General features: G+C 26.3%; 1 protein-coding gene across 1 annotated transcript in view; it reads right to left on the bottom strand.

Moving 5' to 3' along the window:
- LOC129611955 (peripheral plasma membrane protein CASK-like) overlaps positions 1-14,568 on the bottom strand; it is a 74,084-nt gene that overhangs the window by 39,152 nt on the left and 20,364 nt on the right. Inside the window, exon 5 of the mRNA XM_055525384.1 lies at positions 12,487-12,555. Within this exon, the coding sequence (XP_055381359.1) occupies positions 12,487-12,555 (69 nt within the window). The remainder of the gene's footprint in view (positions 1-12,486; positions 12,556-14,568) is intronic.

Here is a 14,568-nt window from a genome sequence, read left to right on the forward strand (position 1 = left end):
GTTATATAGATGGACGTTGTTATATTATAGACATTATATGTCATATGTATAACATAATTTTATCATTATTAAGTTAAAATATTAACATGTATGCATTACATATAAAGAAACATTTAAGAAAACGGAAACAGAAATAGACAGGAAATTTGAAAAAAACTCATAACAAAAGCAATATAAAGTACAGTAACAAAACAATGAAAAGGACGAACAAAGAAATAAACAAAATAAATGACAATAACAAAAACAAAATAATAACGAATAATAATAATGATAATTTAAATAAAAATGAAAGAAGAAAATTCTAGGTTATTAAGGTAAATATTTAATATTATTAAAGCATTTATATGCACATACAGTAAAAAAAAAGCACATAATAAAAAAAGAATGGAAAGCACAAAAAATACACATATCGTAATTTACACAATACACATAAAATATTGCACTATATACATACATGTGTACATACATAATATATGTAAATAATTTATTATAGTTTACATAAAAGAGGACATCCTTTTTATCCTTTTTCTTTATTTTTTACCTAAGTACGTACATTTTTTTCTCTATGCTATAAAAAATAAACAAAAAAGGATATAAAAGATAACAATTTTAACGACGTAAGTAAGTACAATAAGGACACTTTTGTGATATATATATACACATAATTTACTATATATATCATATGCTACTAAAATTTACTGCTGACAATTTTTGATGCCATTTAGAATTTCTGCAATTCAAATAAAAACCGAACAAACATGAACAAAATATCAAGAATTAAAATAAAAAAAAAAATATGTACATAAGTACGTATAATATGTGATCAGCACATAATCGATCGCGTCGTGTATACTTTCTCAACAATATTTACAAATTCCAATAAATCTAATTTTACACTGGGTTAGCAAAAGAATCACTAATTTCAAATTTCTTCACTTAAAAGAAAGTAAATCTAGGATCTCGGAAAATTCAAATTTCTAGAATTCCATTTCCTGAACAATATTGTAATTAATTTCGTTGACAAAAAATACTTAAATAATGATATTCCAAAAAATATTTTTTATCAACACATAACGCATACACAACCCATACAATTTTTACACGCAGCCATACAATTTTTTGCTGGATATTGATTAAAGAATCATTCCTGAAATTATTTGCCTTCTTACTCGAAACACCCTGTTCATATAATATTCGTTTAAATAAATACAAAAGTGTAAATTTAATCTCTTATGTAGTTCAAGGGAATGGGCTATAATACTATTGAAAAACCTGCCAGTTTCATCATATTCTCAAACAGGATAGTATGTAAATTTCAAGATTACTAAAAATATATAAGATCGCCCGGAATTGTTCCAAATTTCTACAAATCTTCTACAAATCTAAGTTGCATATACAAATCTTCGTTCCGAAATTATAGCACATAGACGAATGCTCAAATAAAATGACAGATTGAGAAATATAGCCATATCTTGCAATATTTACATACTTCATTTGTACTCCATCGTCAGAGGAAAATATGGATGCATAAATGAAAACTCTATGAAAAAATATAATTGTTTTGCTATAGCAATACCAGTTTTAATGAAAAAAGTATAGAATATGGTGAAAGATCCCATTTTAATATTAACTTGTGAATAGCTATTTACCATTAATCTAAACACTAAAAATCATGATTTATAAAATATGATAAGAAGGTCATTCTAGAAATATTTTTGTTTTATAAATACTTTTAGCACTCAATATAAAACTAAGTTATAACATCTTTAATTAATATTCCTTTATCACAAATAATTATTAATTTATTCATCTTAGGGTAGATTAATCAATATTAGATTAAGAGCATCTACTCAAATTTATTTTTATTGCAATCCCAAGGTTTTTTAAATTTTAGATAGAAGGGGTCATAGTCAAATCAAGAATGTAATATCAAAGTAATTTATTTAGTTTCTTTTCTTTTATTATTCTACATCAATATTTTGTAAACAATAAAAACATTTGTTATGAACAAGATCTAAATAAAATTAGGTTTACCGCACAAATTTAAAATTTTTAAATTTAAATTTTAAAATCAGATTTAAATTTTTATAATTTCAGGATGAATGAAATTTTTGCACGTTATTTCAATTGATTTGATATTTATAAGGATAATGGCAACATTTTTATTAAATTTTTTATTATTATATAAGGTAAATATTATAATTTAAGCTTTTGTCCAAAAATTCCTATTCAAATTGATTTTATTATTTTGATTCATTACGTTTGTAATTGAGAAAAATAAACTAAATATGAAAATTTAAAACGAAAATTTAAGTACCAAATTTTGAAACGCAAGAGTATCAAAGGTATACAGATGAACCTCTATATGACGCCATTGCCATAGGGAATATAGTCCTAGTATTATAGGGAATCTCTATTTAATGAACTCTGCATATTACGAACAAAACTTCTATGGGCATTCCACTGTATTTATTTTTTTTCTCTGTTTAAGAGTATTGCTTGAATATTGAAAAACAAATCGCTTTTCAAAAACACCTAATTGATGTCAAATAAGTACTTTAATAATAAAAAATATTTTATTTTATAAAAACAAAAATTTTTCATTCTCAGAAAATATTAACATTGAAAATTTAATTTCCTTTCAAGCTTCCTTTTTTTGGATTTTTAAAAAAAAAATATTGATGAAAAAAATTGTCGAGGGTTTGAGGAGCTGTATGCAAATTTGAATTTAATTTTTCCACATAATTTGAATAATGCAGCTTCAACGCAATTTCCGAGAGTTGCGAAAATAATTATTTACGATTAATTGTACGATTACGCTGTAAACATTACCAGAGAAATCTTAGAAGCTATAAAACAATTTGCACCTAACAACTCTTTTTCTCAATTTATGTAAACAAAATTTTCTGTTACAAAAGAGCATAAGTAATACATAAATGAAATATCACTGAAATCACCCCACTAGAATTTTAACATCAATTCCTTTTGTATTTGAATGGCAAACAATTTTACAACAAATTTTCTCTTCTTGCCAAAAATTTTCAATTTTATTCCTTTTTTTATAGTTTCTGCTTTAGTAAAATCTATAATGAACATAAATTTTCTAAGAAACGTGATTATTGTTAAAAATCTATTTTTCTAACATTAAAAGAAAGCACCGTGAAAATATTTTTCCGCACCGACCGCCTTGCATACAATAAGAACGTAATATAATGGCACTAAATTTTAACAGATCGAATTTTCGACGGGAATATATTTCTCAGGGAATATATTTTATTAAATTGTTTTTAGAGAAGTGCCTCCCTGTTGGTCTGCTTGACTGCCAACCAGACCAACCAAATTTAATTTTAAAAGTTCCAACGAACCAGTAAGTTTCTCGAAAATATCAGGGATCGAAAACAAAACACTTAGTAAGAACTAATTTTATAAATTTTTTAACAAATTTAATATTTGAGTTCTGGTCAAAGAAATTAGGTGGGAAATCATGGGAAATTAATTTACGAAATTTACATTTTTCGAAGTACGTTAACTAAAATTTAATGTCTGCCCTTCACAGAATTTGTAATAAATTATATTTAAAGGAAATTTTTATAATACTTTGCAAAACTTTAATAACGCGGCCGGTTATGTGTTGTTCACATCAAACTTATGGTTTTTAACATGCTAGTCTTATTTTTTCATTTAATAATGTATGTAGGTATATTATAATGTATTAGTACTTCATAAAATATTTTTTGGAAAAAATGAAATCTTTTTATTGGAAAAAGAATCAATGACCCTGAAAATTATAATATGTATGTATAATATGTATATGCCTACGTATAACATGGAGGAAGAATAACACTCCACAACTCTAATACAATTTTAAATGTCATCATTTTTATTTAGGATATACCAAAGAATTTCAAATACATAATATTATAATAGAATTAAATATGCCACCTTTTTTCTCTATCAACCATAGACCCCGTATTTTTGTTTTCTATCAATATTGTTTCAAGGATTTCTTAAAAAGAAATGAAATTGAAATAAAATGCGACAACGCGTCCAAAAAAATTATAAAAAAAAAAAGCTCGAAATATATTTTTATTATTTCTTTATTGCCAAAACATGATACAATGTGACAATTAACCTGATCCCACTTTATAGAAGTGGAGAAACAACTTAAGATTTAAGTTCAGTAACGAATTTTAGTATATGATTCTCTAAAAAAATAAAATATTTCCAGTAATCGAACATGTGTTTTTTTTCCTGTTAAGTGTTTTTTTGTTTCTCTTCCTCTCTTTCGGCTTCTGTCTCTTTTCCCTTCTATCGACTACGTTTTTTGCTTGGAGAAAAAATGGGATATTAGTATTGAAATTTAATTTTGCGGAAAAAGTTAAGAAGAACTGTAGAAGAAAATTGGTATTTTTTTTGTTTTCTGATTAATTTTGGTATTATAGTTCTTGTGAAAGTAGCTTGTGAAATTCGAGTTGTTATAAGAGTTTTCAGCAGATAAAAGAAAAATTTTTCCTAATAACGAATTTACGGCCAAATTCAAACTTGTTCTTCCAAACAAAAGATGAAAAACTGACTTTGTCATCTTTTGTAGGAATTGTTTCCTTCGCAGTCAACACACAACCGTGAAAAATATTTTTGTAATTTGCTTTAATTAAAGGTCACTTCATTGCATAACGGTCTTGGTGTTTAACACTATTAGCTACATCAGTCTTTACTTAAAAATAGTAGAGAAAAGTAGTTATACTCGTACGCTAAGTTATTCCAGTAGATGGCTTGAATTCAGTACTTGCTCATGTATAAGAAATTTTGATTTGTATTCCATTTGCAAGTTCTTCTCAACTAATAAAGTCCGGAAATTAGTTCAGAGTGTTGTACTTATTTCTTTAACGCATTTGCAATATTTGTTGTTCTTTTTACTTAAGAACTAAGATATCCTATTTTTCTGATTTTAGTGTCTCTAATTGCAAGTATTTTGGCAATTACTGATTTTTTATGGTATGTCGGTGACAAACAAGTTTGACTAAGAATACAGTTTAGAGGAATTTATTTTATTCTAATTAACACATATTATATAGATATTGCCAGACCACGAACTATTTGTGAACGGTATCACTCAAAAATTTAAACCGATGTAACGAATATGTTCTTGGCTCAGCAGACTCCTTCTATCAAACTATTCCCTGAAGCTTCCTCTTCATAAATTAAGAATGAAGAATATAAAACAATTAAACTTAGTTTAAGTTTTCACGTATTCAACGAAATACTTTTGTTTTGAAGGTCATAAGCTAAATTTCGTAAATTCTATGAATCTTGTTCAATATTTTACCTGATAAATTCTGAGCTGATGTATGTCCACGTAAGTGATAGATTTAAAATATCTTAGTCTAAATAGAAAATTATTCTTTGAATTTAGCAATTATTTTTAAAATTTCTCAATTTATTTTGCAATCATTATCTCGAACCTTGGTTAATTTCATTGCAACCGGGTGCAATATAACTTTCTTTTGGTATATTTTATTAAGCAATAGTACTTGTATATTTGACAACTTTGTATAACAAAAAATTTGTTTTACCAGACAATTCGCGATTTTCGTAAATGTTAAACCGCGGGTTACTTTCTGTAAATAACTACGGCAGGCTAGTCGCCTACCTAATTAAAATTCTATGACGCAATGAAATTGGGGTATGACTAACTATGATATTATCATGCAGTAGCCCTATGCTCCTCCTTGAAGTGAAGAAGGGAAAGAAAAACAATCACAATATTGTTTAAATTCTTATATGGACATTGTTTGTAACAATTTGTATTTAACGTAAATTCCTATCCAAATTTTGTTTTTCCAATTTTCTATTTATGAAGCTCGAAAGTGGTTTTTGTAATGTATATGCTTTAAAATAAAAGACTCACTTTCCGAAATAATCTTAAAGATTATTTTATGTAGAATACAATCATTCTATAAGTAGATCCTTTCTATATTATTTCTCTTATTTCTTATATATTTTATTACATTATATGCAAATAATCATTATATACGATTTAAATTCATTTGCATTACGTATAGGTACATATGTATGTACACGGTAAAGATATATTACAATACATTACGTAATAATATTATGTAGATAATAATGTAAGACATCAAATCACATTTCCCATTACAATTAAATGAATAATAAGGATTCGTTTCTTATTTTTTATTTTTTTATTTCATTTCTATATGTTGTATTTTTTCTTAACATCCTTTTTTGTTTTTCTTTTGAAAGAATCACAAGAGATTTCAAGCGAAAAAAAAAAACAAATTGTAGATGAATAAATAAAATGGAAAATTGCACCTTTATAAATTAATGAAAGAATAACGAGACCATGGTCATAGCATTTAAAATTGTTATAATGAAACAGAAAAATAAGCATGTCACGACGTCACGATATCAGGACGTATTAATATTCATATTATGTACCTATATTTTGTATATACAATACAGAAACGCATTCATTGTAATACCCTTGGGTATTTCGGGTAAAGATTAGTTTGTAATGTATATAAAATATGTATTTGTGGTTTGTGTTTTACAAATTCATTCAAAAATCGATTGAAATGAGACTGCAGTAAACACTAGTGTAAAGTAGGATATAATACACTGAACTGAATATCTTATTATCATTTTTATTTTGAATAATCATTACTAATTAACAGCCAATGACTTAAGTTTTTTAAACTGCCAAGATATCATTAGTGTTCTACATATAACAGTCATGATCAGTGTAAGAATTTTTTAAAGTGAAGTGCTTTTCATTTGAAGAGCACTAGCTGTTAATCATAACAATCGCACAATAACCGCACAACAAAGCTCTATACCCGTCACAAATATAATTCTGGCATTTGGCTTTTGTAATACGATACGATTTTACTTCGTAGATATTGTGCTCGGATATAATTTAATCAAAAAGTGAATTATGTAAATTGGAATAATTGGGCATTCACTTGATATACGAAGAAGGTCATGCTATTTTTTGTTGAAAATTTTGCAATTTTGACTATATTATAGTATGGCCATATAAAATCTAAATAAATTCCAATAGATTCACAATGAATAATGGTAGAGGAATGTTTTAATTTAAAAAAGAGACTTGTTACATTTTTTTGTCAGTATTTGAAAATAAACTCATTTATGCAAAATTGTAACATTATAGTTTAAAAATTGTTTTGAATATTGTTAAATTACTTGACTATAGAACTAAAACTAAAACTTTAATTGCCTCCAAATTTTATAGTAATCGAAAACTAAAAACATTTTAATTATTAAAAAATTAAATTTCTAGTATAACGCTTCTAATTGAATACAAAAATGTAAAATTTGGAAAATAAACTAATTTTTCACATAAGCCAAATAAATTATAGTTGCAATAACAACAACAACAAAAAAACAAAAAATAATAATAATTTCGGAAAAGTCTAGTCAATTTTTCATTTCTTCTCTAATATTTTTCTTCATAATGATTATTACACCATTTCTCTTTATATTTTTCGCTTTTTATACCCTGCACTTCGTGAAGGGTATATTAACTTTGGTATGGAGTTTGTAACTACTTGAAGGAGTCATCTGCGGTATGGACATATATATATATTCTTGCTCAGCGTAAAATTCTGCGTCGATTTAGACATGTCCGTCCGTCCGTCCGTCCGTCCGTCCGTCCGTCCGTCCGTCCGTCCGTCCGTCCGTCCGTCCGTCCGTCCGTCCGTCCGTCCGTCCGTCCGTCCGATCGCACGATAACTCAAAAACCAATAATGCAATCGACACCAAACTTTCACAAGTTTTTTCTTTTGTGCCAAGGACGAACCCTATTGTTATTGGACTAAATCGGACAACGGGTTCGGGTAGCTGCCATACAACTCCAAGAGTTTATTTTAAATATTTCAAAAACTAATAAAGCTATAAATATAAAATTTTGTATACATGTGTCCAATTATATTCTACACATGCTCTAAAAATTATAATGGGATAGCTGCACCGGTTCGGGTGGCTGCCATACAACTCCAACAGCAAATTTTTTATATTCGGCAAAATAATAAAGTCAGATTCATGAAACTTGGCAGTTGTGTGTCCGATTATAGATCAGATATATTTGTGAAGTTTTAGTGGAATTGCTTGACAGGTTCGGGTACTTGCCATACAACCCCAAAAGCTTATTTTAAAAATTTGGAAAAATAATAAAGTCAAATTCATGAGACTTGGCAGTCGTGTGTCCAATTATGGGTCAGACATATTTCTAAAGTTTTGGTGCGATTGCTTGACAGGTTCGAGTAGCTCCCATACAAGTCTAAAAGCTTATTCTTAATATTTGGAAAAATAATAAAGTCCGATTCATGAAACTTGGCAGTCATGTGTCCAATTATGGGTCAGACATATTTCCGAAGTTTTGGAGGAATTTCTTGACAGGTTCGGGTACCTGCCATACAACTCCATAAGCTAATTTTAAATATTTGGAAAAAGAATAAAGTCAGATTCATGAAACTTGGCAGTTGTGTGTCCGATTATAGATCAGATATATTTGTGAAGTTTTAGTGGAATTGCTTGACAGGTTCGGGTACTTCCTATACAACCCCAAAAGCTTATTTTAAATATTTGGAAAAATAATAAAGTCAAATTCATGAGACTTGGCAGTCGTGTGTCCAATTATGGGTCAGACATATTTCTAAAGTTTTGGTGCGATTGCTTGACAGGTTCGAGTAGCTCCCATACAAGTCTAAAAGCTAATTTTAAATATTTGGAAAAATAATAAAGTCAGATTCATGAAACTTGGCAGTTGTGTGTCCGATTATAGATCAGATATATTTGTGAAGTTTTGATGGAATTGCTTGACAGGTTTAGGTACTTACCATACAACTCCAAAAGCTAATTTTAAATATTTTGAAAAATTATAAGGTCAGATTGATGAAACTTGGCAGTCGGATGTCCAATTTTAGGTCAGACATGTCCGTGAAGTTTCTATAGAATGATCTCACAGGTTCGAGTACTTGCTACACAATAACGAAAGGTGCAGGGTATAATTCAATCGGTTTATACCGACTGAAACGTTTTTACTTGTTTAACTTCTTTTGTTTTCAAAAATAACTTTGTTTTATTGGATTGTTGTCTGTCATTATTAAGTAAAAAAAAAAACGAAAATAAAAACCTTTTTTTCATTTTTCTTTTTCTTTTTATTCTTATTTTACTTTTTGAATATTGTTATACCGTCCATTAAAATATTTCTTTTTTGTTTTTTTTTTTGTTATTTATGTTCTCTATATTATATTCCATCATTTTTCTAATAGCTATAAGTAACTTAAGAAACGTCTTACAAAATTCCATTTAATATCAAACACCATCCCTTCTAAAAAAAACTTTTCTTTCCTGTTGTATATTCTAACAAACCTACAGGAAAACAGCTCATTCTTTTCTCTTCTATATTTATAACAAGTTACAAGTTGTAAAATACATAATTTTTCTAATGTGTTTTTAAGTTGACTTTTGAAGACAAGAAACTTAATAGAGAACCAGAAGAAAACAATAATAATTTTCAGGGTATTTAAATATTTATGTATAGATATTATATATATATATATATGTACATATATATATAACATATATAACATATTTTGTATTACAACATACCGTTATAAATTGTAATATATTTGAGTATATGAGAGAATATTCATTATATAGAATGGTATTTTATGGTCTTTAAAATGAGAGAAAAAAAGAAAAGATGATAATAATAATAATGTTTTCTTGTTTGTTTCTTCATTTTCCTATTCTCATTACGTTAACTCTCTCTCTCTCTCTCTCTGTCTCTCCCTCCCATTTTCTACTTATACATTCGACTTATTCTTATTAATAACTTTTCTTTTTGGCATTTCATTTTCTAATTTAAAAGAATCTTTTTAGAGTTGTTTTACGGTACGTGACTTTTGATAAGAATTTATTTTAAAAGGAAAGTTTTTGCATTTTATATCCTTTATATGTTCGTATATTATATGACTCATAAACTTCCATTAATATTCTATGTAGGTACATATGACTGTGTGTGTGTGTTATGCGTAAATATACTTATTATTTTTATAAGTGTGTATTCAAAGTTTTGCATTATTAATTAATTTGAAAACGAAAAAAAAAAAAAAAAAAAGAAAATATTTTCATTTTACAGGTTTGACAATAATATTTTTGTATATTTTTATATGCTACAAAAAAAGCATAAATTTTATATAACATTTTCTAACTTCCCATCACTATGATTTTGTTAGATGAACTAAATTAATATGAAATATTCATTCTAATCTAAATAGCAACAATAAATTGCACAAAAAATAAAATTGCAAATTTTATGCAGTGTATCGTTTTAATCATATTATGCATAACGAAAGCAAGTTCTTAAATATTCTGAGCGACAAGAGGAATTGAATTTTTGCTCATTATTTGTAGATGTTCGAAATAATTTTGAAAATTATATTTGCAATATTATGTGGCTTACGCCCTAAAAAATTTTTATTTTATAACAATGCATATTTTCCTAACACAATTCAACTTTAATATTTATCATACATAATATGTAGGTAATTTTAAAGGGAAGCCTTTACGCGCTATTATTTAAATCAGAATTTCATTAAATAATAATAATCATATTATTATATTTTCTAAATGTAAAAAAAAAAAATTCTAGAAAAGTGATTTTGTATACAAAAAGAGCTTCCGTTTATCATCATCAATGTCCAATTTTGGGTAGAGATTTGAAAGCGATTTTTTTTACATGTATTGTAAAATTTCATTTACGATATTAACGTTTCTTTAAAAATTTGTAGTGGTGTCAATTAGTGTTTTCGAAATTTTTTATAACTCAAAATTAAATTACTTAACAAATCTAAAGCAGGAAGCAAAATTATATGGAAAATAAATGATTTTCAATGATTAGAAAATATTCGGCCAGTATTAAAGGACAGGGGCTATTTCTTTCTCCAAGCATATATATATAAAATGTCATTAATTAAATTTTTAACAAACTTATAATTGTAAAATAAAACACCAAAGTTTCCCTTTTTAAAGAAATTTCCCCTTATTACTCGTATGAAAACACTGTTAAACTATAAAACAAAATAAATTCGAATGATTGACAAAGCAGCAGTTTTCCCTTGAACAACTGAAAGTACAGTAATTAAAGGAAACCTTAATATAATAGTTATGAATCCGACGGCTAACTAAATGACTTAAATTAAATAATTCTATTGGCAAGACATTTAATGTTGGTTGTCTGCTTTGATAGTTTCAAAAATAGCTACAAGGTGCCAAAAATTAAAATTTTATTAATTTCGGGAAGCGATAATTTAGAAATCCATAGGAAGATAAAACCTATTGGTTTACTCAAGTAAATTATTTCTAAATCCCGCAAAAACTAATAAAATTTCAGACTTCTACAGGTTATCTAAGAGAAAAAAGAGGGTTTGGGCTAACGGTTAATTTCAATAGTCACTTTGCTATTTTAATGTTCAGCTTAACTATTTCGTAGTAGAACAAGTATGCAGAAATACCGCAAAAAATTGCGTTTTTAGGATTTTGAAAAGCTAGAACTTAAAGAGGAGTTAAAAGTAAAAATATTCTTCTTCCGAAATAAATTTTTAGTAAATAACTGTAAGGAGTGGAAAAATTTTATAAATAGACACATAACTACTTAAACTAACAGGAACTTTTTTTTGCAATTTCGTTGGAAAAGTGTTAAAAAGACACCCCTTTTCAAAAAACATTCATAATATTTAAACATTGTTAATTACACCTTTTTAAACAATCTATTGAAAAAGTGAAAATGCATAAATATAAAAAAGAAAAATTTAAAAAGTGAATGATAATGAACTTGTTTTTAAATGTGTAAATGTTCAAAATACGTTCATGTTCCGAGATCTTTTCTATACATTATAATTATTTTAAAACACAAAATGGCTGCTTTTCAAAACTTGAAAGTTCCAAAGCATAAAAATAATTAAATGTATATAATAGTGACATAATTATTCTACACAAGGTTATTTAAAAGTGATGCTAAGTGTTATATACTTAAAAATATAAAAGAGTCATAATAAATAAAAAAGATTATGTTTTATATTAATAAAATAATAATAATATAAAAATATGTTATTATTACAATAATGAATAAATTTTGCAAATGCTCAATGTGTAAATTGTAATAAATATGTAAGTGAATAAAAAAACGAAAAATAAAATATATTTAATAAAAAATTAAATAAATTAAAGCTAAAAACTATTAAAAAATTTTAATTTGCAAATTATTATAATTAATAAATAATGGTGATTATTAAAGGGATTAAAAATTTAAATTATATTTTAAAATTATATTTAAAAAAAAAATAAAAAAAAAATAAAGAGACAAACAAAAAACAAATTTTATGGTCAGCTGAATTTTCTCTCTCTCTAGGTTTTTGTTTTTCTAATATTTAAGCTTACCATGATTGTCGGATTTTAAATAAAGTTTTCCAAGTGGTGTCAAATTCATAGACTTATCATCGGACCTGTCTGTGAATATGATTGTAACGAAACGAGAAAAACAAAATAATTAAAAAAAAATTGTTCATTCTTTCAATAAAATAAACATTTTTTAATTATTTTTTTTTTTTTTGCTCTTATAATATAAAATTTTTTTTAGATGTGTTTATCTTCTTAATGGAATATAATGATGAAAATTTATTTTTTTAATAAAATCATGAAGAAATGCAAGTAAAATTTTTTTCAGTATTTTAATTGGAAGATTTGTGACTCGAAGAAAATTTTATTTCGAATGCAGCTGATTTTGAAAAATCACAAATTTTATATGAATTTTCCAAAAATTCGAAAAAATTGTAGTCAATTTTCGAGTTTTGTTCGCAAAACTTTAAAATATTGTTCGAAAAAATAATTGTAAAATCGGGACTTAGCCAAACAAATTTTAACAGATATTTTAATTTTTAATTATATTAAATTTTTATTTCATTTAATTAGATTTACTTTAACAATAACCACATACCATACAATAAAGAGGGGTTATGTGATGGCATAAAATTTCGCAAGACGAGTTTTCGGCGGATATGCACTCTGCACATTCTCTGTACTGATGAACCGTAATATTAAACTATTTTTAGAGAAATAAAGGTCTGCCGGTTTGTGTGAGGTCTCATGCCTCTCAATTTTGCCTGATTTGATCATATTGTTGGATATATGAGGTCACGTGAACTTTACCTTTCCTACTAACAAATCTTATATTTTTGAACATTTTTAAAAAAAATATTGAACAAATAAATTTAAAATTTTATCATATAAATTTTTTCGGACAGTGAGGCAAGACACAGCTCTTCAAGGAAATCAAATGCAACCAGCTTTTACTACACGGAAAATTTACATTTTTACGCAAATAAGTTTCATTCAAATTTAATATTTGAACTCAGTGTGTTAAAACAATGAATTTTTTAGAAATATAAAAACTACAAATTTTTTAGGAATATCGAGTGTCGGAAGCTGGACTTTCACTAGGCGAAGATTTTACATATTTCACCATATTTTAGAAATTAATTAACAGATTTTGTTAAAATTTAATATTTAAAATCTGTTCGCTACGGGAACTAATTGTGGAACTTTTCAGGGAATTCAGATAGCATATTGAGAACTTCTTCTAACAGCTAAATTTCCAGTTTTCTAGATGTATTAACTTAAAACTCTGCAGTGTTCTTTTTGAACAAAATATTTAAAGAACATTTTCATAACATTCTGCAGCACTTTCGCTGACGATTAATATACACTTTGTTGTCAATCACTTTCATCCAAATCAGAATGCGAAGTAATTTCTTATATTAGTTCTCAAATAAATGTTTCGTAATGTAATAATTAACATATTTGAGCCGATTAACTTAATAATACTGCCCATATTTTCGTCTAGTCACATTCTTCCTGTGAAATGTTCAGATTGGTTTTATAAAAATATGATTTTGTAAACTGATTAGTAAATTAGTGAGATCTGTACAATTTTCTTTATTAATTTCACGTCATCTTGTATCATTCATCTATTATAGATATAATGTAGATAATATGAGTAAAAAAATATTTTTAAATACGCAGATAAAAATTGAAAAGAAATAAAAATTAATAAAATTTTAAAAATTAATAGAAGTACATAATTATATAAGTATATATACAAAATGTTATAAATATATTTTAAAGTGATGTGTAAAATATATTTCAAAAGTGAAAATGATGTGTAAGTGAGAAAGTAAAATTTGTTCTTAACGCGAGTGAAAAAAGTGATTGAATAAATTAAAACGTAACAATAATGATTTTATGACGAGAGAATGAAAATCAATTCAAGGGAGTAAATTACAAAATATGAAAGTGATAATAAATTATACTCTATGGTATTCGTATAGAAACAATGAAATATATTAGAAAAAGTGTGCTGAAGCGCACTTAAATACATAAATATTTGTAAATGTGCATAGATTTAAAAATTTTAAGAATGACTTACAGATTTTTTGTTATAATACAAAAAAAGTGCTACCGTCG

Source organism: Condylostylus longicornis, unplaced genomic scaffold (genome assembly GCF_029603195.1).
Source record: "Condylostylus longicornis isolate FDR11 unplaced genomic scaffold, ASM2960319v2 ptg000055l, whole genome shotgun sequence".
Classification (NCBI taxonomy): domain Eukaryota; kingdom Metazoa; phylum Arthropoda; class Insecta; order Diptera; family Dolichopodidae; genus Condylostylus; species Condylostylus longicornis.